The sequence below is a fragment of the Macaca nemestrina genome, chromosome X, assembly GCF_043159975.1.
Source record: "Macaca nemestrina isolate mMacNem1 chromosome X, mMacNem.hap1, whole genome shotgun sequence".
Classification (NCBI taxonomy): domain Eukaryota; kingdom Metazoa; phylum Chordata; class Mammalia; order Primates; family Cercopithecidae; genus Macaca; species Macaca nemestrina.
In genome coordinates, this window is record NC_092145.1 from 482,630 (window position 1) to 508,065 (window position 25,436).

A 25,436-nucleotide genomic window follows, 5' to 3' on the forward strand; every position below is an offset into this window, starting at 1 on the left:
GTAGAGGCACCTCTGTGGTTATTCTGTTGTTGTTCATCTCGCTTCTGCATATAGATGAGAAGCTTGAGACACAAAGATATGAGTAAAATGAGTGCACATAGATTTATGGAGACTATATGAGGATGATAATATGCAATCGCTCATGGTTACACTGATTTCCTTTAAGGGTTTGTAACTTAAGAATGTTTAATTGAGGGGAGGAAGAACAAAGCAGCTTTTAGATATCCTGCTCAATGTTACCAATATATGGAGAGATCAACAGCCCTGCATCCTCATTCTAGTGGATACAGAAGGAAAAAAGAGGAAATGGGATAAGAAGCAGCTGTACAGGGGTTGAGGTTCAAATACTGACTAGCTCTTCCCTTTATGACCAACACCAGAGATAAACAACTGTTGGTGGCTTCAATTTAATTGTTTGTAATCAATGGCAAGGACCAAGTAGATTAGCAGTGTGGTAACAGCAGTTAAGAGTTCAGGCTATGTCATCAACCAGACCCAGATTTGCATCCCAGCCTGAACATGTATTAAATTTGTGATCTTGGACAAGTAACTTAATTTCTCTGTGCTTCAGTTTCCTCATCTGTAAAATGGGACTAGTAATAAAACCTATCCATTAGCATTGCTAAGGAATTAAATTATATGATCATACTGCCTGACACAAACTAAGTGTTCAATAAATATTAGGTATAATTTTCATCATTTTATTCATTTTAATCACCATCTTCATTGTTATATGCTTTGCTCTCTCTAAAGCTACCTTTGCCCTGGATCTCATCCTTTCCAGCTTCCTGGGGATTTCTCTCTCCTCTATCTTCAGCCTTTCCATACCTATTGACTCCTTCCTATCAGCCTCCCATATCTTAATTCTCTATTTTTGTACTTCCTTGGACTCTACCTCTGTCTAGCTACAGCCATGTTTTTCTCTTCCACTTCATGGCTAAGATTATTAAAAGAATAATAGCTACATTCAATATATTTTCATTCTCACTTCCCATTTACTCCTCAAACCCATAGGCATCTAGTTTTCCCAACCCACCCCTCACCGCAATTAAAGTTACTCTCTCTAACATCAGCAGCAACTAACTAATTGTGATATCCAGTGTGTACTGTCATCTTACTTGACTCCTGAGACATACTGTTAACCACTACTAAGTTTCTTAAATATTCCTTCTTTCCTAGTTTCCCTCCTATATATCTGACCATTTTTCCTTAGCCTCCTTTGCTGACTTCTTTTGTCTATTTCCTAAATATTATCCTTCCTCAAGGTTTTCTTCTTATCCCTCTTTTCTTACCTGAAATGATCTCCCCAAATGACCTCTTCCATGCTCTTGGCTTTAGCTATCACTTGTAACAAAATCCACCTCTCTTCCTTAAACATCTTAACTGGTAACTAAAAAACCCTGACCTAGAAGTTTCACAGAAATTTCAATATAGCCAGGCTTACCTTTCTCTTTTTAATTGTATTTATATTACATTAGATTGTCCTTGATTTTACTCTATCTTTTTGTTTATTTCTTATTTTAATTTGCTGTTTACTTTTTCTTAGTTTTGCTTATTTGACTAAATTACTATTAATTTTATTTCCCCTCATTAATTTGAAAATTCTACCTTAGTTTTCCGGTCAATTAATAGTCACCTTACCTTTCCCTGTTAACATATTCAGACATATATGATTAGCTGTTCTAACATGCCTCTAAACTGGACTCCTTCCTCAACCTCTCATACTTCCTCATTATCATTCAATAGCATATTTGCCTGTAATCTCAGTCTTAGTGAACAACATTATCATTTTTCAGGTGCCCAAGCAAGAAACCTGGAGTTATTCTAGATTCTTGCCTGTCCTTCAGTTATCAAATTCTGCTACTTCTACCTCAGTATCTCTCAGGCGTGTCTTCTTCTCTATAATGCCCCTTTCTGAGTTCAAGCTCTCAATATTTTTCTTTACTATTTCAGTTATTCAAGTTGTCTTCCAAGTTTTTTTGTCACACTGCTTCTCACCAGTCCATGTTCCACACTATCAACATAATGGACTCTTTAAAATATTGATATGGTCGTAGAGTTTCACAGTTTAAAATCATTTTGTGGTACTCTGTGCTATGCCAATAGGAACTTCTTACTCTCTTCCTTAAATATACCTTGTTTTACATTGGTATCTTTGGTCATGCTTTCTCTCTGCCTGGAATGCCTTCTCCTCATCTCAAATCTCCTTCTTCTCCAATTTTTGCTCATTCTTTAAGATTAGTCAAAACAATTTCCATTCTCCAAAACATTTCTTTATACAACACCCCACTAGAACAGATCGCTCCTTTGTTTATGACCCCACTATATCTTGTATGCAACTTTATTATAGTACCTATCATATTTTATTTGGTATTTATTTACTTTATCTCTTCTTACTAGACTATGAGCTTCTTGAAAATATAGGTTATATATTATTCATGCCTGTATTCCCAGGGCCCAGCACATATAAGCTTCAATATATGTTAGATATGTTTAGAAGAAACCTCTAGTGGCATTAATATTTCAAAACACAAAAAAGTACAACTGCCTATGAGGGGAAAACAATTAGGAAATGAGATTTCCAATTAGGAAATGAAAAGAAAAGGACAAGTAGGTTCAGTAATCATTTTATATATAATTTCTAGAATTTTGATATGTTCTCTCTTCCACTGAACAGAAGAATTTTCTTTTCTCTCTTTAGCATTCAAGTGTTTCATTGTCTTAAACATGAAGGAACTGGTGGCAGAACACTGCTAGTAGATGGATTCTATGCAGCAGAACAGGTACTTCAAAAGGCACCTGAGGAATTTGAACTCCTCAGTAAAGTGCCATTGAAGCATGAATATATTGAAGATGTTGGAGAATGTCACAACCACATGATTGGGGTTGGTCCAGTGTTAAATATCTACCCATGGAATAAAGAGCTGTATTTGATCAGGTAAGTATCAAAGAACTATCCCCAATTGTAATATGTTTGCCAAAGGTTAGCCTTCTAATGTAACAAAAATCCCTAAGATTCTTATATCTGCTACATTTTAATCTTGCTATTCCATAGCTTTTTATTATCAAACAGTTTGTATTCTTCTTATAATCCCCATGGAATAATAAATAGCCATCAACCAAAGAATACTAGATTTATTTTGGAGGTGGGGTCAAATATTAGAGGTAGTATTTTTTAAATGAAACATTATTAAAATGAAAAACAGTTATTAAATTATCCTCAGTGACCAAACAGCTAGGTTTCCCAACATTTATGTCTCTAGCCCAGATTTATGCAAAGCTCTTCACCAGTGTATTCAATTGACTACTGATATCACAACTTGCATATTTTGTAGAATATAAAACATATCATATTCAAACCTGAATTCATCACTTCTACTCATTTTAAACCTACTTCTCCACTTGTTTTCCCATTTTCATTGAATGGCACCACCATCCACTAAGTTTCCCAAGCCATAAACATCATATTTAATTTTTCCCTCTCCCTTATATTACATAACCAGTCTTATCAACTCAACCTCCTATATTTTTCTCCAACTATCCCCTGCTTTCTATCTACAATGCCTCTTCTTGCAGTGAGACTACTCTTCTGTCCCATGGCTAAAGTTATAACTGATGTCCTTGCTTCCACCATGAGCCCTCTTCTATTAATTTCTCATGCTGTAGCTAGAACATCCTTTCTGAAATACAAGTCTTATCTTTTGCTCCCATTTTAAGATCCTTCTAAACCTCCCCAGTGTCTTTCAGAGAAAGACTAGAGTCCTTCCTTATGGCTTTTAAGGTTCTGTATGATCTGATCCCTTCTTCCTCTTCTAGCATATGATTCATGTTTTCCATACATTCTGCCCTAGCTATACCAAACTACTTTGGGTTTCTGGAGCCAATTATTTTGCATCTTGCAGCCAAGCTTTTTACTATGCTTTTTTTTTTGCAGATGGATTACCCCTCCTGCTTCTGCTTATTCCAAGCAAACTGTTACTGTGCATTAATTCAGTTTACTCAGCAAATATTCCATGAGCATCTACCAAGAGTGATGCTCTGTTCTTGACACTGGAGATGAAACTGTAAGCACAACAGACAAAAATTCCTGGCCCTCTTGGAATTCTCAATATAGTGACAAGAGAGAGTAATTAAAAATAAATAAGCAAATATGTAATATATCAAATGGTGATAAGTACTAGGGAAAAACAAAAGAGCAGGGAAAGAGATACGGGGTGAAGAGGCAGGGTGAAGATAGCAGCAAAACTTGACATACTACAAAGAGTACAGGCTTTGTAATCAGAAGGAGTTCAGTGTGAAATCCTGACTGCCACTTATTGATTTTGGCCTTGGACAAGTCACTTAACCTGCTAGTCATGAGTTTCCAGTTATAATAATAATACCTTCTGTGCCCACTTGTTGTGAAGATAAAAATAAATTGTTATCCTTACCTTTACCCCTGGCTTGTAGTAGGAACTGTGTAAATATTAATTTACTTCCCTCGGATAAGTTCCTCTGGGAAACTCTCGCTCTGTTACCTCTCATATATCTAAGTGCCTAAAACAATGAGTAGTAACTCATTATTTTCCCAACATCTTATTATGAATATTTCTAAACATATAGAAAAGTTGAAAACATTTAACATAGAAAACCCATAGACTTACATCTAGATTCTACCATTAAGATATTTCTATACTTGCTTTATCACCAATCTTCCCATCTATCCATTCATCAGTTAATCTTATTTTCAGTGAATTTTAAAGTATAATACATTGCAGATATCAGTACATATCTCCCTAAAATACTTCAACATTTGTATCATTAAGTAGCGTACAATATTTGCTTACAGCTTTTTTAAAGTTACAATATATATGTACTGATGTTTAAAATATTAAATATACACTCACTGAGTTTTGACAAATACATATACCTATGTAACCCAAACCCTTATCAAGATATAAAATATTACTATCACTACAGAAAGTACTCTTATACTCCTGCACATACATCTCAGAGGAACCCATAGTTTGAATTATTTTTTTACCACTATAGATTAGATTTTTGCCTGTTCTGTTTATTTCTTCTTTTATGAATAGACACCTGGACTCTTTCCAGTTTCAGGTAATTATGAATAAAGTTCCTATGAACATTCATGTAAAAGTGTTTTTTTGGTATGTTTTCATTTTCATTTCACTAAGGTAGATACCTAGGAGTGGAACTGCTGGGTCATAGAGTAGGTGAGTGCTTAGTTTCATAACCAACTGCAACAAGTTTTACCAAAGTAGTTGTACTATTTTACACCGTCATCAACAATGTATGAATTGTAGCTGCTCAAAGGACATGCCGCAGTCTTTTAAACAACCAGCTCTTGCATGAATTCAGAGGGAGAACTCACTCATTACTATGAGAGCGGCACCAAACCACCCATGAGGGACCTGCCCCAATGATGAAAACACCTCCCACCAGGGCCCTACGAAAACTTGCTTGCTCTTTGCTTTGTTTGCTTATAATAGTCATTCCAGCGGCTATGAAGTGGTATCCTACGGCGATTTTTTTTCCATTTTAAAAATGGATTTAGAGGGTACAAGTGCAGATTTCTTACATGCATATATTGCATCGTAGTGGAGTCTGGGCTTTTAGTGTACCATTCACCTGAATAGTGAACATTGCACCCAACAGGTAATTTTTCAACCCTTGTCAACTTCCCACCCTCCACCTTTTGTAGTCTCCAATGTCTATTATTCTATATGTCCATGTGTACCCATTGTTAAGCTCTCACTTACAAGTGAGAATACGTGATATTTGACTTTCTGTTTCTGAATTACTTTACTTAAGATAATGTACTCCAGTTCCACTCATGTTACTGTGGAACACATGACTTCATTATTTTTTATGGCTGCATAGTATTCCATGTATATGTAAAATGTAGATGGGTAGATGCCCAGTAGTGAGATTGCTGGATCAAATGGTAGTTCTATTTTTAGTTCTTTGCGAAATCTCCAGACTTTTTTCCATAAATGTTGTGATAATTTACATTCCCACTAACAGTGCATAAGCATTACTTTTTTCTCCACATCCTCACCAACATCTGTTGCTTTTTGATTTTTAAATAATAGCTATTCTGACTGGTGTAAGATAGTATTGTGTGGTTTTAATTTGCATTTCTCTGATAATTAGTGATATTGAGCATCTTTTACATGTTTGTTGGCCACTTGTATGTCTTTCAAAAAACACCCATTCATGGCCCTTTGCCTACTTTTTAATGGCGTTACTTGTTTTTTTGTTTTTTCTTTTTTTTCTTGTTGAGTTGTTGGAGTTTCTTGCAGATTCTGGATATTAGCCTTTGTTAGATACATAATTTGGAAATATTTTTTCTCATTAGGTAGGTTTACTCTGTTGATTGTTTCTTTTGCTGTGTGGAAGGTTTTTAGCTTAACTGAGTCCCATCTGTTTATTTTTGTTTGTGTTGCATTTGCTTTGGAGGACCTGGTCATAAATTCTTTGCCTAAGCCAGGCCAATGTCCAGAAGAATTTTTCCTACAGGAAAAATTTCTTACAGGATTTTACAGTTTCATGTCTAAAATATAAATCTTTAATCCATCTCGAGTTAATTCATGTATATGGTGAGAGATAGGGGTCCAGTTTCATTCTTCTGCATATGGCTAGCCCGTTTTCCTAGCACCATATATTGAATAGGGTATTCTTTCCCTATTGTTTAATTTCGTCGATGTTACAGAAGATCAGTTGTTAATAGGTACTTTATTTCTGGGTTCACTATTCTGTTCCATTGGTCTATATGTCTATTTTTATACCAATATCATGATGTTTTGGTTGCTATAGCCTTGTAGTATAATTCAAAGTCAGAATGTAATACTTCAAGCTTTGTTCTTTTTGCTTAGGATTGGTTTGGCTATTCAGTCTCTTCTTTGGGTTTCATATGAATTTTACGTTTTTTTAATTATGTGAAAAAATGTGTTGGTAATTTGATAGAGATTGCATTAAATCTGTAAATTGCTGTGAGCGGTGTGGTCATTTTAATAATATTGATTCTTTTGATCCATGAGCATGGGATGCTTTTTCATTTATTTGTGTCATACACAATCTTTTCATCAGTGTTTTGTAGTTCCTCTTGTAGAGATCTTTCACCTCCTCGATTAAATGTATTCCCAGGTGTTTTATTTTTTGTGGCTGTTGTAAATGGGTTCTTCATTTGGTTCTTAGCTTGAATGATATTGGTGTAGAGAAATGCTACTGTGCTTTGTACATTGATTTTGTGTCCTGAAACTTTACTGAAGTTCTTTATCAAGTCTAGGAGTCTTCTGGAAGGGTCTTTAGGAGTTTTATTGTACATTATTTGGGGTTTTCAACATAATGGGGTATTTTTTCTCCCTTATAATATGTATGCCTTTCACTTCTCTCTCTCTCTGCTTGCGTGTGTGTGTGTGTGTGTGTGTGTGTGTGTGTGCACGTGTTATTGCACTAGCTGGGACTTCCAGGACTAACAGTGAATAGTAGTGGCGAGAAAGGACATCCTTGACTTATTTTTGATTTTAGGGGAAAATTACTCAGTGGTTCACTGTAGGTTTTCCATGGATACCCTTTTTTAGAATAAGGAAATTTCCTTCTATTCCTAACATGTTGGGAATTTTATCATTAATTAATATTGAATTTTGTGGAATGCCTTTTCTGCACTTATTCATACGATCATCTGATGTTTCTTATTTAGTATGACAATATAATAAAATACATTGATTGATTTTTGAATGTTGAACCAACTTTGAATACCTGGGATAAACTCCACTTGATCTTGATGTATTATTATCTTTTTGATACATTGCTAGAGGTGATTGGCTAATATCTTAGTAAGAATATTTGTACCTATGTTTATGTGAGATATTGCTATTTAGTTTTTTTCTTGTAATATCTTTGTCTGAGTTTGGTATTAGGATGATGCTATCCTCATAATATGAGTGGGGTCATTTTCTCTCCTTAATTTTCTGAAAGAGACTGTAAAATTTGTATTACATCTTACTTAAATGTTGGATAGAATTCATGAGTGAAATTGTCTGGCCTGGAGTTCTCTTTTTTGAAAAGTTTTAAATTACAGATTCAGTTTCTTTAATAGATGTCGGGCTATTCAGATTATCTACTTTTCTTTGAATTAGTTTTTTTTTATCATGTGTGTTTAAGAAATTGGTTCATATAAGTTATCAAATATATAGGCATAGATTGATTGTAGTATTCCCCCTCTTATTCTTTTAGTGAGAACATTCAAAATCATCTCTTCTAGCTATTTTGAACTATACAGCGTATTATTGTTGACTATTGTCACCCTCCTCCTATCTAACTATAACTGTAACTTTGTACCCAATGACCAACCTCTTCCCATCTCTCCTTCCCTCCTCCCCTCCCCTGCCTCTGGTAACCACTGTTCTAATTTCTACCTCTATAACATCAGCTTTTAAATTTATATTTATTTTATTTTTTTATTTTTGTGGTTACATAATAGGTGTATATATTTATGGGTTACACGAGATGTTCTAATATAGGTATGCAGTATGTAATAATCACATCAGGGTAAATGGGGTATCCATCACCTCAAGCATTTATCTTTGTATTACAAACAACCAAATTATGCTCTTTTGGTTATTTTAGAAGTACGATTAAATTATTTTTTTACTGTAGTCTCCCTGTTGTGCTAGCAAATACTAGGCCTTATTCATTCTTTCTGTTTTTTGTACCCATTAACCTTCCCCATTTCCTCCCCACATTCCCACTAACCTTCCCAGCCTCCCTTCTACTCTCTATCTTCATTTCAATTACTTAATTTTTAGCTCACACAAATAAGTGAGAACATGCAAAGTTTGTCTTTCTGTGCCTGGCTTATTTCCCCTAATGTAATGTCCTACAGGCTTATCCATGTTGTCACACATGACAGGATCTCATTATTTTTTATGGCTGAATAGTACTCCATTGTGCATATGCACCACATTTTCTTTATCCATTCATCTGTTGATGGACACTTAGGTTGATTCCATATCTTGGCTATTGTGAATAGTGCTGCAATAAACATGGGTGTGTTAGTCAAGGTTCTCCAGAGAGACAGAACCGATAGGATGTATGAGAGAGGATTTATGAGGTGTAATTGGTTCAGCTGATTATAGAGGTGGAGAAGTCCCACAATAGGCAATCTTCAAGCTGGAGAACCGAAGAAGCTGGTAGCATGATTCACTCCAAGTCTGGAAGCCTCAGAACTAGGGAAGCTGACAGTACAGACCCCAGTCTGAGGCCAAAGGCCTAAGAGCCCACAGGAGACTGTTGATGCAAGTCCCAGAGTGCAAAAGTGGAAGAAACTGCAGTCTGATGCCCAAGGGCAGGAGGAGGAAAGGCATCTGGCTCCAGAAGGGAGATAGAATGAGCAGACACAGAGAGTTCTTCCTCTTCTGCCTATTTGTCCCAACCAGGCTCCCAGCTAATAGGACAGTGCCTGCCCACATTGAAAGTGGATCTTAAGTGTTGCAGTCTACTGTCTCACACACCAAGCTCCCCTGGAAGCACCCTCACAGACACACCCAGGGAACAATGCTTCAACAGCCATGTTGGCATCCCTCAGTCCAGTCAAGCTGACCCGTAAACTGAACCATCACAATGAGAGTGCAGGTATCTCTCCAACATACTGATTTCATTTCCTTTTAATATACCCAGTAGTGAGTGCTTTGGATCATATGCTAGTTCTATTTTTAGTTTTTTGAGGAACCTCAGTACTGTTGTCCATATTGCCTATACTAGTTTACTTTCCCATCAACAATGTATAAGGTTTCCCCTTCTACACATCTTCACCAACATTTGTTGTTTCTTTAACATAAAGAGTATAAAATCACTTTATTGGAAAGTTTAATCGGTCACAAATGAACAGCATTTTTGAGCACTAAACAGAGGATTAAAATTATTTCCAAACACTAGAGAAAATTATTGAAAATTCTAATGTTTTAGGCTTAAAGTATCATTACCTTCATGAAAGCAAAAATCCTATAGATGATATTTTCTAATATATATATATATATTCTAAGTACTATGAAATTATAATAGAAATCATCAATTAAAGTGTAACGAATAAGTAATATCTAACCACGGGCAAATTTATTTTAAGATCACTTTATTATATTTTATTTTATTGAATTTTAATTTAAAAATTTTTAATTATTATGGGTAAATAATAGTTGCATATATTTATGGAGTGCATGTGATGTTTTGATACAGGCATACAATATGTAATGATCAAATCAGGATAATTGGGGTATCTATCATTTCAAGCCTTTATTATTTCTTTGTGTTGGGAACACTCCAATTCTACTCTCTTAGTTATTTTTAAATATACAATAAGTTATTGTTAACTATAGTTGCCCTATTGTGCTGCCAAATACTAGATCTTATTCATTCTCTCTGTGTTTGTACATATTAGCCATCCTGACTTTCAGCCTATTTTTTGTCTTTTTAATGATAGCCTTTGTAACTGGGGTGAGGTGATATTGTGGTTTTGATTTGCATTTCCCTAACAATTAGTGATACGGAGCGTTTAAAAATATACCCATTTGCCATTTGTCTGCCTTCTTTTGAGAAATGTCTATTCAGAACTTTTGTCCATTTTTAAGGGATTATGTCTTTTTTGGTTATTGAGTTTGAGCTCCTTATATATTCTGGGCATTAATCTCTTGTAGATGCATAGTTTGCAAACATTTTCTCACATTCTGCGAGTTACCTCTTCACTCCATTGATTGATTGTTTCTTAGAAATTTTCAAATTACAATACACTGTTATTAACTATAGTCACCATGTTGAAAAATAGATCACTTGAACTTATTCCTCTGATCTAAAATTATGTATCCTTTGAGCAGCATATCCCCAACCACTACTCCACAACCCACCAGCCTCTGGTACCCACCATTCTGCTCTCTATTTCTATGATATCAACTTTTTTTTTCATTACACATATGAGTGAGATCATGCAGTACTGATATTTCTGTGCCTGGCTTATTTTCACTTAATGTTCTCCAGGTTCATCCATGTTGTCACAAATGACAGGACTTTCTTCTTTTTCAAGGATGAATAGTATTCCACTTTTTATACATACCACATTTTCTGTATATACTCTCCCATGTATTCTGCCTAGATTGATTTTATATCTTGGCTACTGTGAATATTTCTGCAAAGAACGTGGAAGATATCTCTCAGACATACTGATTTCATTTCCTTTGGGTATACACCCAGTGGTGAGATTGCCGGATGATGTAGTAGTTCTGCTTTTAGTTTTTTTTTTTTTAGAAACCTCCATATTGTTTTCCATAATGGCTGTACTAATTCACATTCCCACCAACAGTGTGCAAGGGTTCACTTATCTCCACATCCTCATCAACATTGTTATCTTTTGTCCTTTTAATAATAGCCATCCTAAGGAGTATGAGGTGATATCTCGTGGTGGTTTTAATTTGAATTTATCTGATTATTAGTGATGTTGAGCACTTTTTCATATACCTGTTGGCCATTTGTATGTCTTCTTTTGAGAAATGTCGATCCAGATCCTTTTCCCATTTTTAAATCACGTTATTTGTTTTCTTACTATTGAGTTGTTTGAGTTCCTCAAATATTTTAGATATTAACCCCTTATCAGACGTATAGTTTGCAAATACTTTCTCCCATTCTGCAGGTTGTCTCTTCATTCTTTTGTTTCCTTTGCTGTGCCAGAAGCTTTTCAGTTTGATGTAATTTCATTTACCTATTTTTTCTTCCGTTGCTTATACTTTTGGATCATATCCAAAAAGTAATTGTATAGACGAATATCATAGAGTTATACCATATGTTTTCTTCTAGTAGATTTATGGTGTCAGGTCTTACATGTAAGTGTTTAATCCATTTTTAGTTGATTTTTGTATATGTTGTAATAAAAGGGTCTAATTTCATTCTTCTGCATGCGGACATCCAGTTTTCCCAGCACTGTTTATTGAATGTATAAGAGTTCTTTTCTCTCCACATACTTGCCAACATCTGTTATTTTTGGTCTTTGTAATAACAGCCATTCTCCAATGGCCATATTCCCATACTGTGGGTTGTTTCTTCACTCTGTTGAGTGTTTCCCTTGCCTCACAGAAACTCTTTAGTTTAATCTAGTCTCATTTATCTATTTTTGGGTTTTGTTTCCTGTGCTTTTGGGGTCTTAGCAATAAAATCTTTTCCCAGAGCATTATCCTGGAGAGTCATCCCGAGGTTTTCTTCTAGCATTTTTATAATTTCTATAGCTCCTCCAAGATCACACGTCTGAACTGAGATTGTAATGGTGATCTATCTGAAAGCCCATTTATCTACCTATCTGAAAGCCCATCAGCTGTCACTTACACCACAATACACAAATCCATCAAATGCATTGTCCACTCAATTATGGAGCTGTCTTGGGAAATACTTGTCTGTCAGCTAAGAAGAAGGATAACCTTGTTAAATCTTCCTAGCTTTTCTTGTCAGATAAATGCCTGCTTTATTTGCTTGCCCCTGCTCCCAGGTCTCTCTTGCTTCATATCAAAGCAGGAAAGAAAGGAAAAAACTGCACAATAATATGATGGCATCACTTTGTGCCAAAGTCCAGAAATAGTCTTATTCTAATCCAGAGAATATTGCACAACCATTTTGCTTATGTGTAATAGACTTTTCCTGATACTTTCTCTGTTGGCTTTAGAAAACACCGCCATCTAATATAAACAGTGAATAACAAATTCCATGTAAACTTGGACAAATCACAGGGCCTTATCATTATTTTCCTTATCTATAAAGTAAGATAATAACAGCTGTACTACTTACCACACGGGGTTATCATACAGAGGGTCAATGAGATACTGTATATGGAAACATTTCTAAACTGTAAATCTCAATTTGAAGTCAAAAGATTACAAGTGTTATCTGTAAAAATGTTGCTCTCATGAACAAGCGTACACAGGAATTACGATCATTTTTCTGTTCTCTGGCATAAATAATGAGTTAAAGAATTAAGGAGACCAGATTTCAAAACCTCTCTGCTACTTATAAACTTTGTGGCAGGTGTCTAAGTTTCAGTTGCCTTAAATGTAAAAGGTGGTTAATAACACTTTTCCTTCTGGGATGATGAAATAAGTAAATTTAAAAAATATTTTTGCAAATGCCTAACCCAGCACTAGAAGTTTCTGGAAATGACAATGGGTGGTGAAGACTGTGCGTCCTCACTCCATTCTCCCTCCAGGCATGGCTCCTTGAAGCCTGGGAGGATGGACTATTATATTCTTTTTCTTTTTCTTTCTATTTTTTTTTTTTTTCCTTTGAGACAGAGTCTCATTCTGTTGCCCAGGCTGGAGTGCAGTGGCACAATCTTGGCTCACTGCAGCCTCCGCCGCCCGGGTTCAAGTGATTCTCCTGCCTCAGTCTCCCAAGTAGCTGGGACTACAGACTACAGGCGTGTGCCACCGCGCCTGGCTAATGTTTTTTTTTTTTTTTTTTTTTTTTTTTGTTGTTGTTGTTGTTTTTTTTTTTTTTTTTTTTTTTTTTTTTTTTTGTATTTTTAGTAGCGATGGGGTTTCGCCATGTTGGCCAGGCTGGTCTTGAACTCCTGACCTCAGGTGATCTGCCCACTTCGGCCTCCCAAAGTACTGGGATTACAGGCATGAGCCATCACACCTGGCCTATTTTTTCATTTGATTCTTGCAGTAGCCCTGTGAGATCAGCTAGGCAGATGTTATTATGCTCATTTTATATGCAACAAAACTAAGAATATTGGCTCTGATTGTGCCATGTACTATATAACACTAAGGAATATTGCCTGAGATGTCCAAAAATGACACCACTGGATGTTAATTTATCTTTGGAAAGAATATATTTGGCAGTATCTAGTAAATCTGAGCACACACATACCTTATGATCCATAAGTTCCATTCTTAAGTTTATTTCAAACAGGAGTGAATATATTTGTTCACCAAAGACATGTAATAGAATGTTCATAACAGCACTGTTTGTAGTAGTTCCAAACTGGAAATTACTCATATGTCCATCAACGGTAGAATGGATAAATAAATTGTGGTGTGATCACGCAATCAACTTCTGTATAGCACCAATAAACTACTGCTAAACAATGATGAAACTCCTAAACATAATATTAAATGAAAAAGCAGCCAGACACAAATGAATACATATTGTGATTGCATTTATATAAAGTTTTATATAAACAGGCAAAACTAATCTTTGGTGATAGAAGTCAGGATGGTAGTTACCCTTGGGTTGGGGGAGTGGCGTTACTGGAAAGGAGCATAAGGAAGGGTTCTGGGGTTCTGGTAATGATCTGTTTATTGACCTGGGTGCTAGTGATATGGATGCGATTACATCATGAAAATGCATCAAGCTTACGATTTGTGTACTTTCCCGTAATGTATAGTATACTTCAGTAAAAAGTTAATTTGCCTTAGGCAAAACAGAAACCCATTATCTTAGGCAAGGTTTTTCAGTGGCTTCCCATGGTACTCAGAATAAAATCCAAAGTCCTTACCATGGCCTGCATGGCAATATATACATGATCTAGCCCCTGGCTACCTCCTCCACATGTAGCCGGTGCGCCTATAAATGTTAGGGTTGAATGAATGATTGAAGATCCCTGGGTGAACGGTCCACTAGGCTATAGCTGGGATTCCTCCCACAAAGGGAGACACCTGAGAAGTTGTAAGTCATCCTGTTAAAAGGAAAGCTTTGTTAGTATAACCTCTCTTGTCCACCCCACCTCAGTTTGGTGAGGAGAAAGCTCAGAGCTTTCCCCAGTGCTTCCATGAACTTTGGCCAGTAAAGACTTAAAATATCATATCATAAGATGAGAGAAACCAGTTGGAACTTAACTTCTATCCCGTATCCTTCGATTATTCAAAGAAAAACAAAATACGGTCAACAGGCAGTGGAACTCCTCACTCCAATGTGATATTCCTGAGAGAATATTGACTTATTGTCACTTCGTCTCTGGGACAAGTATTGAACATAGGGGAAGCCTTATATAAAATTGTTCAATAAACAAAAGATGTCTTTAACATGTGTTTGAGATCTTTCTTCTCATGATTCCATGTTAGGTACAACAACTATGACCGGGCTGTCATCAATACCGTTCCTTATGATGTCGTCCATCGCTGGTATACAGCACACCGGACTCTAACGATAGAGTTGAGGAGACCCGAGAATGAGTTTTGGGTTAAACTAAAGCCTGGCAGGGTGGGTCCTAATCTCTAAAGATGTCAAGCAAGCTTGTAATAATGAAGCAGTGAAGAACGGGTACTTACTTAATATGTGAGTCACAATGTTGCAAAGGAAAAAGAGAAAAGAGTCCTTGGTGTTGGTCATGGTCCTGCGGCTCACTCACTGAATGCCCTGGAAGCAAGCCTCATCCCATCTCTAAGGCATCAGTAACTCTATTTGTATGGTGAGGGGGTTTAACTGGATGACCCCCAAGGGTCCTTCCAGCTTCATGATTCCATAGTTTTTATTTTGGTATTTCCTCTGGATGAAAAATACCTTCAGCTTAGCAAAAAATGTCATGAGATAATTTAACCCTTTGAGAAAGGGTAGAATAAGAATTAAAGAAAAAGAAAGAAACCAATTATCTGATTTGCTTTGATAAGAGAACAATTACTTGAGAAACAGAAGCTCTTCCACTGCAGGGCCTATTACCTACTGTTGCCTCTGTAACTTCCATTTAGCCTACTACAGGGCTATACACATCTTAGTTTCCAAACGTTTGTTTAATTTCAAAAGAAAAATACCTCATTTAATGTAACCAGAGAACAACCTAAAGCTTGTCTTTTAAATGATCTCTTCTGACTTAGGGTTCCTTTGGTCTGTCCTCCTTCTGATAGTGTTTTCTCTTTTTTTTTTTTGCCCATTCACAGGTCCTATTTATAGACAACTGGCGTGTCCTACATGGCAGGGAATGCTTCACTGGCTACCGCCAACTCTGTGGCTGCTATTTAACAAGGGATGACGTATTAAACACTGCTCGCCTCTTGGGGCTTCAGGCTTAAAATTGACAGCATTGGGATTATGAATACACCTGGCACCCCGGCTACCAGAATTTCATATGCGCAGAATAATATTTAATATTGTGTCAAACTCTACTTCAGATTGTCTCCTTATCCCATCCCACAAAACAGAAGCTGTCCCTTTCTCTAGCAGGGGAGACTTGTTAGAGAGGGGGGACTCTGAGCTATCTAATGTCAGACTTCTAGTGGGGAAGCTCTCTTCCTCATGTTATAACATGGATCCACTTGTTTTATTTAAACCTTTTAATATAATTTTGGTCAATCTCCTTCAGAAATATAATCTCCATATTGATAGGAAAGCAATAATTGCCATGAGGTAGTGATTTTTTTTTCCCCAAGTAGATCAGTTAGAAAGAAATGCATTCTAGAAATAACAAAAATCCTGATAAAGCAACAATTTGCAAAATTTTTGGTCTTAGGACACCTTAACACTCTTAAAAGTTATTGAAGGCCCCAAGGAGTTCTTGGGTGTGGGTTCTATCTATTGATACTAATTGTTTTAGGTATTAAGACTGGGAAATATTTAAAACTCAAGAACGCAGAAGCACACATCCCTCAGCTATCAGAGAGATGACATAACCATATGTCATGTAGCCTCTGGAAAAGTCCTCTGTCTCCTCACGAGATAATGAGAGGGGGAGAAAAAGCTACTATTGTCTTTGTAACTTCCGCTTAGCCTACTACAGGGCTATGCACATCTGGGTTTCCAAAAGTCTGCTTAATTTCAAAAGAAAAATGCTTAATTGAATGTAACTCATCTTGGTGTTATTATACAAAATAATTTTTAATCTGCAGACCCACTAAAAAGGCCTCAGGGACTCCTCCAGGGGTCTTCAGACCATATTTTGAGAACCCATGGGCTAGCGACTACCTTGAGACAGTCCTTTACATAGGCCTGGGGATTAAAGGGTTTAACTGAAACCCTAGATTTTTCTCTATAGCCTAATAGAACTCCAAACATTATAAGAATTGCTGGTAGCATAAGCTCAGGGATAAGGTGGGAATTGAGTTCAAATATAGTGTTTTATCTTCGATACAAATCATCTCTATAGGAGTTAAATTAGGAAGTCACAACAGCTCCTGTTGAACAAACTCATCAGTGTGGTAATCCTATGAGGGATAATTGCAGAAAGGTTGTAGAGACTTGTGAGGTTCCATATGATAATTCTTTACACACACACACACACACCACCACCACCACCACCACCACCAAGAGAAGTACACAGGGCTATCCTGTAATATTATTCAGGGAAATCAGCATGATAGATGCCGTGCCTCCAGAGAGTTCTCTGGAGATTACTACCCAAATGTGTATTTTGGCAATTTGGTGGTATTTAGGATGTAATATGTTTTCCTCCATTTCTGCTAATTTTTTTCTTTCTCTCTCTGTCTCTCTCATAAAATACTATACATGTTAATTACCAAGATTTGAATGAGTCAAATTTAGTAGCTTGCTGCTTTTATTTTTTAAATAGCTTCTTTTATGTATGGGGGGAGGGCAGGTTATGAAGCTTCTTTTCCCTCAGCTTTCATTGAAAGTGAAGCTGTACAATAACCACATTGACCACTGTAGAATGATGAAAGAGAATATAGGCTAGGATGCACACAAGAGGGGGGAAAAGGCATTATTAGTGAAGACAGGAGTTACAAAGCAAAGCAAAGTCAGTATTCAGATAGAGAATAGAGCCTAATCTGATGTTTGCAGGGAGTTCCTAGATCACATTTGGCAATTTACACATTATTTTATTGATACATCCAGTGCTCCAAAATGTGTTCCCAAAATATTTTGGCATTTTATTTGTACTATATAGGAATCTTTAGGGGAGTCCATGAAATTTGTTTTCCTCATAGGTCAAAGGACTGATAATTAACTTTGGTTCTTAAGGAGTATGCCCTTTAGCAAGAAGAACAGCAATAACATTTTACCCTGAAGTTTTTTCTCTATACCTACTATTATGCACTCCTAAAATATGTCATCATTAGTCTTCATGAGGATGTTTACCATTTTTGAAGTTTTGCGTAAATTAGCCTTGAAGATTACACTATAACTGAGGTCAGCATTGGTTTACGGCCAGCAAAGGACATGATCATGGCCCTGGAGAGATGAGGACACAAAACAAATCAATTTCCCCACTTACTGAAGGACTCCCCTTACCTTCTGTCTCTCCTGACACCTTGACTCGTTAATTATTTTACCCTCCTTTTTGGAAATTTGCAACCAATCCTTCTCAACAATGTACTCCCTTTGGTACATTGAAGAAAAAGAGAAGGGAATTATTTGAGTCCTGATCCTGATGCATTGAAAACTTCCTATGTGAGATGTTTCTTTTTTTTTACATCTCTTCCAGGTGTCCCTGAGTATATAAGCATGGGTCTATGTCTACCAAGCTCACTGTAGAGTCACTTTTACCTTTTGCTATGGTGGAATGGGATCTGTAGGGTCAGGAACACAGCACCTAACACAGTGCCTTATGGACAGTAGTATTATAATACAGATGTATTGAAAGAATAAATGAATGAGTCCTTTTCAAACAAATTCACCAGAAGTTACCACATTCTCTGTATGTATGTCCTTTTTTGTTTGGCATTTAGCTGACACTGACTTTTGTTCGCTTTCATCTAGAGTGACCAACCATCCTCTTGTGCCCAGAACTACAGGATTTTCCATTTTAAAACTAGGAGAGTCCCACACGAACCAGGACTGTTGGTCAGTCACCGTACCTTCTTGCTGCTAGCTATGTAGTTTTCTTTGGTTTTCATCACTGGTTCCCATTTCTTTGAAAGTGTTTGTAGGTCACAGACTGTGTAGTCCATGATGAAAAGAACAAAAGATGTACGAATTATGGTGTGTTGTGGTGATTCCCAAAGTAGGGTCCCCAGACCACCAGCAGCGGCATCATTTGAGAACTTCTTAGAAATGCACATTTTCAAGGCCCACCCCATGCCTACTAAGTAAGAAACTCTGGGCAGGGGTACCAGCAGTTTGTTTTAGCAAGTCCTCTGCAGGATTCTAACACATGACAAAGTTTGAGAACTACTGACAGGAAGAGTCCTGCTGCTGAGTTCTAGGCCCAGTTCTGGCACTGGCTCACTAAATGACTTGAGGCATGTACCTCTCCTATTTTGAACTTCAATTTTCTCTTCTGCGAAATGAAAGCCTTGGACTAGGCAGCATCCAAAGGCTCTGTCACTCTGTAATTGTGCGACTTTGGTAACTTTGTTTGACTTCTCATTGCTTAAGTGTTCTCATATGGGTATGGTAAGGAAAATATCTACCTCACAGGATTTTCTAACAATTTTGTGATTATTAAGTAAGATGACTGATGACTAATAATGACAGCCAACTCCTGCACAGTGCTTTGTATATCCTGGACTGTTCTAAGTGCTTTTAATCCCTGCGACAATCCCATCTCCATTTTACAAATGAAAAATAGAGGTCACACAACTAATACATGTCAGAGTTTGGATTAAAACCCAGAAAAATCTGTCCCCAGAGACAACAATGATTTTAACTAGCATGCCCTTTTGCTCAATAAATGTTAATTCCCTCACCCTTTCCAAACACACACAGTCTAGCTGACCATTCATAGACAATAATCCCACTTTCACAGTCCATCCAACAAGATCTTAAAAGAACCATGAGAATCTCTAGGTTTCTTTTGCAAACAGTTTTCAAGCATTTTTTTAAAAAAAGGAGGGGGGGTGGGGAGGGAGTGGCCAAGATGGCTGACTAGAAGCAGCCAGGGTGAGTGGTTCTCACGGAGAGGAAGGAAAGGGGCAAGTAAATACAGCACCTTCAACTGAAACATCCAGGTACCTGCATTGGGTCTAATCAAGGAAACAACTCGATCCACAGAGAATGAAGAAAAGCAAGGCAGGATGACAGCCCACCCAGGAGCAACATGGAGACAGAGGAACCTCCCCCACCCAGGGAAGTAGTGAGTGAATGTACGATCCTGGGAAACCACGCTCCTCCCATGGATCCTTGCAACCGTTGGGTCAGGAGATCCCCTCGTGAACCCACTCCACCAGGGCCTTCAGTCTGACAGACAGAGATACCTGGAGTCTCAGCAGAGCAGCCGCTTCAGCACGTGCAGAGACCCAGGAGCTTTACATACTCCAGCTCTGGGTTTCCCAGCAAAAGTAACTGCAACTCCTGCAAAGCGGGAGATTAGACCCCTGTACATACCCCTAGGAAAGAGGCTGAATCCAGGGGGCCAAGCAGCAACAATCTGCGGGCCCCACTTCCACTGCACCTCACAGGATAAGACCCACTGGTTTGGAGTTCCAGCCAGCCACCAGCAGCAGTGTTGCACCTACCTGGGACAGAGGTCCCAGGGGGAGGGGCAGGCTGCTCTCTGGGACAGAGCTCACAGAAGTGGTACCCCAGAACAGCACAGCACAGCTGCTCTTCAGAAGCATGGCCAGACTGCTTCTTTAAGCAGGTGCCCAATCTGTTCCTCCTCACTGGGTGGGACTTTTCAACCAAGGCCTCCAGCAACCCCTACTGGTGTTCCCTGGCTGACAGAGATTTGAATTCTCCCTGCGACAGAGCTCCGGGAGGGAGGGAGGGAGGGAGGGAGGGAGGGGCCACCGTCTTTGCTGTTTGGGCGACTTAGCTGTTCCAGCCTCCAGGCTTTGGAGAGCCCACACCGACCAGGGGTGGAAGCAGTGCCCCAGCACAGCACAGCTGATCTGCGAAAGCATGGCCAGACTGCTGCTTTAAGCAGTTCCCTGATCCCATTCCTCCTGATTGGGTGAGACCTCCCAACCAGGGTCTCCAGCCTCATCCTACAGGTGCGTTTGGGCTGGCAACAGGTCTGTACCTCCCTGGGTCGGAGCTCCCAGAGGAAGAGGCAGGCTGACATCTTTGCTGTTTCACAGCCTTCACTGGTGATAGCTCCAGGTACTGGAAAATCCAAGGCAACTAGGAACTGGGGAAGAAGACCAGCAAACTACAGCAGCCCTACAGAAACATGGCCAGACTGTTAAAAGAAAAAAAAAAAAATCAAAAGGTCAGCAACCTCAAAGATTGAAGGTAGATAAGCCCACAAAGATGAGAAAGAATCAGTGCAAGAACGCTGAAAACTCAAGAAGCCAGAGTGCCCTGTTTCCTCCAAATGACTTCATCACCTCTCTAGCAAGGGTTTGGAATTGGGCTGAGGCTGAGATGGCTGAAATGACATAAGTAGAATTCACAATATGGATAGGAATGAACTTCACTGAGTTAAAAGAGTACATTGTAACCCATTGCAAGCAAGCTAAAAGTCATGATAAAACACTGCAGGAGCTGACAGACAAAATAGCCCATATAGAGAAGAATGTAACCAACCTGATGGAACTGAAAAAACACACTACAAGAATTTCATAATGCAATCACAAGTACTAATAGCAGAATAGACAAAGCAGAGGAAAGAATTTCAGAGCTTGAAGACTGGCTTTCTGAAATAAGACTGGCAGACAAGAATAGAGAAAAAAGAATGAAAAGCAATGAACAAAACCTCCGAGAAATATGGGCTCATGTAAAGAGAGCAAATCTAAGACTGATTGGTGCCCCTGAAAGAGATGGGGGAAATGGAACCAATTTGGAAAACGTATTTCAGGATATCATCTACGAGAAATTCCCTAACCTAGCTAGAGAGGCCAACATTCAAATTCAGGAAATCCAGAGAACTCCAGGAAGATACTCCACGAGAGGAACATCCCCAAGACAGATAATCATCAGATTCTCCAAGGTTGAAATGAAAGAAAAAATGTTAAAGGCAGCTAGAGAGAAAGGCCAGGTCACCTACAAAGGGAAGCCCTTCAGACTAACAGCGGATGTCTCAGTGGAAAACCTACAAGCCAGAAGAGACTGGGGGTCAATATTCAACATTCTTAAAGAAACTCCAACCCAGAATTTCATATCAGGCCAAAGTAAGCTTCATAAGTGAAGAAGAAATAAGATCATTTTCAGACAAGCAAATGTCGAGGGAATTTGTTACCACCAGACCTGCCCTACAAGAGCTCCTGAAGGAAGCACTAAATGTGGAAAGGAAAGATGGTTACCAGCCACTCCAAAAACACACTGAAGCACTCAGACCAGTGACACTATAGAGCAAACATGTAAGCAAGTCTGCAAAATAACCAGCTAGCATCATGATGAAAGGATCAAATCCAAACATACCAACACTAACCTTAAATGTAAATGGGCTAAATGCCCCAATTAAAAGACACAGAGTAGCAAGCTGGATAAGGAACTGAGATCCAATGGTATGCTGTCTTCAAGAGAACCATCGCACATGCAATGACACACATAGGCTCAAAATAAAAAGATGGAGAAAAATCTACCAAGCAAACGGAAAACATAAAAAAGCAGCAGTTGCAATCCTAGTTACTGACAAAACAGACTTTAAATCAACAAAGATTAAAAAACATACACACACACACACACACACACACACACACAAAGAAGGGCATTACATAATGGTAAACGGTTCAATTCAACAAGAAAATCTAACTATCCTAAATACATATGGACCCAACACAGGAGCACCCAGATTTATAAAGCAAGTTCTTAGAGGCCTTCACGCAGACTTAGACTGCCACGCAATGATAGTGGGAGACTTTTTAACACCCCACTGACAATATTAGACAGCTCATTGAGAGAGACAATTAACAAAGATATTCAGGACCTGAACTCAGCACTGGATCAAATGGACCTGGTGGATATCTACAGAACTCTCCACCCCAAAACAACAGAATATACATTCTTCTGATCACCACATGGCACTTACTCTAAAATCGACCACATAATCAGAAGTAAAACACTCCTCAAAAAATGCAAAAGAACTGAAATCATGACAAACAGTCTCTTGGGCCACAGAAGAATCAAATTTGAAATCAAGACTAAGAAATTCACTAAAAACCATGCAATTACATGGAAACTGAATAACCTGCTCCTGAATGACTTTTGGGTAAATAATGAAATTTAGGCAGAAATCAAGAAGTTCTATGAAACTAATGAGAACAAAGATACAAAGTACCAGAATCTCTGGGACACAGCGAAGGCAGTGTTAAAAAGGAAATTTACAGCACTAAATGCGCACATCAAAAAGTTAGAAAGATCTCAAGTTAATAACCTAACATCACTACTAAAAGAACTAGAGAAGCAAGAGCAAACAAATCCCAAAACCAGCAGAAGACAAGAAATAACAAAAATCAGAGCTGAACTGAAGGAGACAGAGACATGAAAAACTCTTCAAAAAATGAAAGAATCCAGAAGCTGTTTTTCTTCTTTGAAAAAAAGTAATAAAATAGACAGACCACTAGCTAGACTAATAAAGAAGGAAAGACAGAAGATTCAGATAAACACAATCAGAAATGATAAGGGGAATATTTACCACTGACCCCACAGAAATACCAACAACCATCAGAGGATATTGTGAACACCTCTGTGCACATAAACTAGGAAGTCTAGAAGAAATGGACAAATCCCTGGACACACACACCTCCCCAAGGCTGAATCAGGAAGAAACTGAATCCCTGAACAGACCAGTAATGAGTTCAGAAATTGAGGCAGTAATAAATAGCCTACCAACCAAAAAAATCCCAGGACCAGATGGATTCACAGCTGAATTCTACCAGATGTACAAAGAGGAACTGGTAGCATTCCTACTGAAACTATTTCAAAAAATTGAGAAGGAGGGACTCCTCCCTAACTCATTCTATGAGGCCAGGCCAGCATCATCCTGAAACCAAAACCTGGCAGAGATTCAACAACAGAAGAAAACTTCAGGCCAGTATCCTTCATGAACATCCATGCAAAAATCCTCAACAAAATGCTGGCAAACTGAATCCAGCAGCACATCAAAAAGCTTATCCACCACGATCAAGTTGGCTTCATCCCCGGGATGCAAGGTTGGTTCAACTTATGTGGATCAATAAATGTGACTCATCACATAAACAGAACTAAAGACAAAACCCACGTGATTATCTCAATAGATGCAGAAAACGCTTTTGATAAAATTCAACATCCCTTCATGTTAAAAACTCCCAATAAACTAGGTATTGAAGGACCATGCCTCAAAATAATAAGAGCCATCTGTGACAAAGGCACAGCCAACATCATACTGAATGGACAACAGCTGGAAGCATTCCCCTTGAAAACCAGCACAAGACAAGGATGCCCTCTCTCACCACTCCTATTCAACGTAATATTGGAAGTTCTGGCCAGGGCAATCAGGCAAGAGAAAGAAATAAACGGCATCCAAATTGGAAGAGAGGAAGTCAACCTATCCCTGCTTGCAGATGACATGATCCTATATCTAGAAAACCCCATTGTCTCAGCCCAAAGGCTTCTTAAGCTGATAAACAACTTCAGCAAAATCTCAGGGTACAGAATCAATGTGCAAAAATCACTAGCATTCCTATACACCAGCAACAGTAAAGCCGAGAGCCAAATCAGGAATGAACTCCCATTCACAATTCCTACAAAAAGAATAAAATACCCAGGAATACAGCTAACTAGGGAGGTGAAAGATCTCTACAAGGAGAACTAAAACCACTGCTCAAAGAAATCAGAGATGACACACACAAAAAATGAAAAACATTTCATGCTCATGGATAGGAAGAATCAGTATTAAAATGGGCATACTGCCCAAAGCAATTTATAGAGTCAATGCTATTCCCATTAAACTACCACTGACAGTCTTCACAGAACGAGAAAAAAACAAAAAAAATCTATTTTAAAATTCATATAGAACAACAACAAAAAAAAAGCCTGAATAGCGAAGGCAATCCTAAGCAAAAAGGACAAAGCTGGAGGCATCACGCTACCTGACTTCAAACTATACTACAAGGCTACAGTAACCCAAACAGCATGGTACTGGTACAAGAACAGACACATAGACAAATGGAACAGAATAGAGAACCCAGAAATGAGACCGCACACCTACAACTATCTGATCTTCGACAAACCTGACAAAAACAAGCAATGGGGAAAGGATTCCCGGTTCAATAAATGGTGCTGGGATAGCTGGCTAGTCATATGCAGAAGATTAAAACCGGCTCCCTTGCTTACACTAGACACAAAGATTAACTCAAGATGGATTAAAGACTGAAATGTAAAACCCCAAACTATGAAAACTCTAATACCATTCAGGGCATAGGCATGGGCAAAGACTTCATGATGAAGACGCCAAAAGCAATTGCAACAAAAGCAAAAAATTGACAGATGGGGTCTAATAAAACTAAAGAGCTGCACACAGTGAAAGAAACTATCAACAGAGTAAACAGACAACCTACAGAATGGGAGAAAAATATTTGCAAACTACGCATCTGACAAAGGTCTAACATCCAGCATCTATAAGGAACTTAAACAAATTTACAGGAAAA

General features: G+C 38.1%; 1 protein-coding gene across 5 annotated transcripts in view; it reads left to right on the plus strand.

Annotated features, from left to right (window-relative positions):
- Positions 1-17,486, plus strand: part of LOC105467979 (trimethyllysine hydroxylase, epsilon) — a 104,481-nt gene extending 86,995 nt beyond the window's left edge. For 3 of the 5 annotated variants that reach the window (XM_011717826.3, XM_011717830.3, XM_011717825.3), the window contains 3 exons: positions 2,702-2,938; positions 15,099-15,237; positions 15,912-17,486. In XM_011717826.3, coding sequence (XP_011716128.1) covers positions 2,702-2,938; positions 15,099-15,237; positions 15,912-16,043 — 508 coding nt within the window. In that variant the 3' untranslated portion in view covers positions 16,044-17,486. Of the gene's footprint in view, positions 1-2,701; positions 2,939-3,934; positions 4,436-15,098; positions 15,238-15,911 lie in introns of those variants that run through there. The other 2 variants (XR_011618301.1, XM_011717831.3) reach the window with 2 other exon arrangements.
- The last annotated feature ends 7,950 nt before the right edge of the window (positions 17,487-25,436 follow it).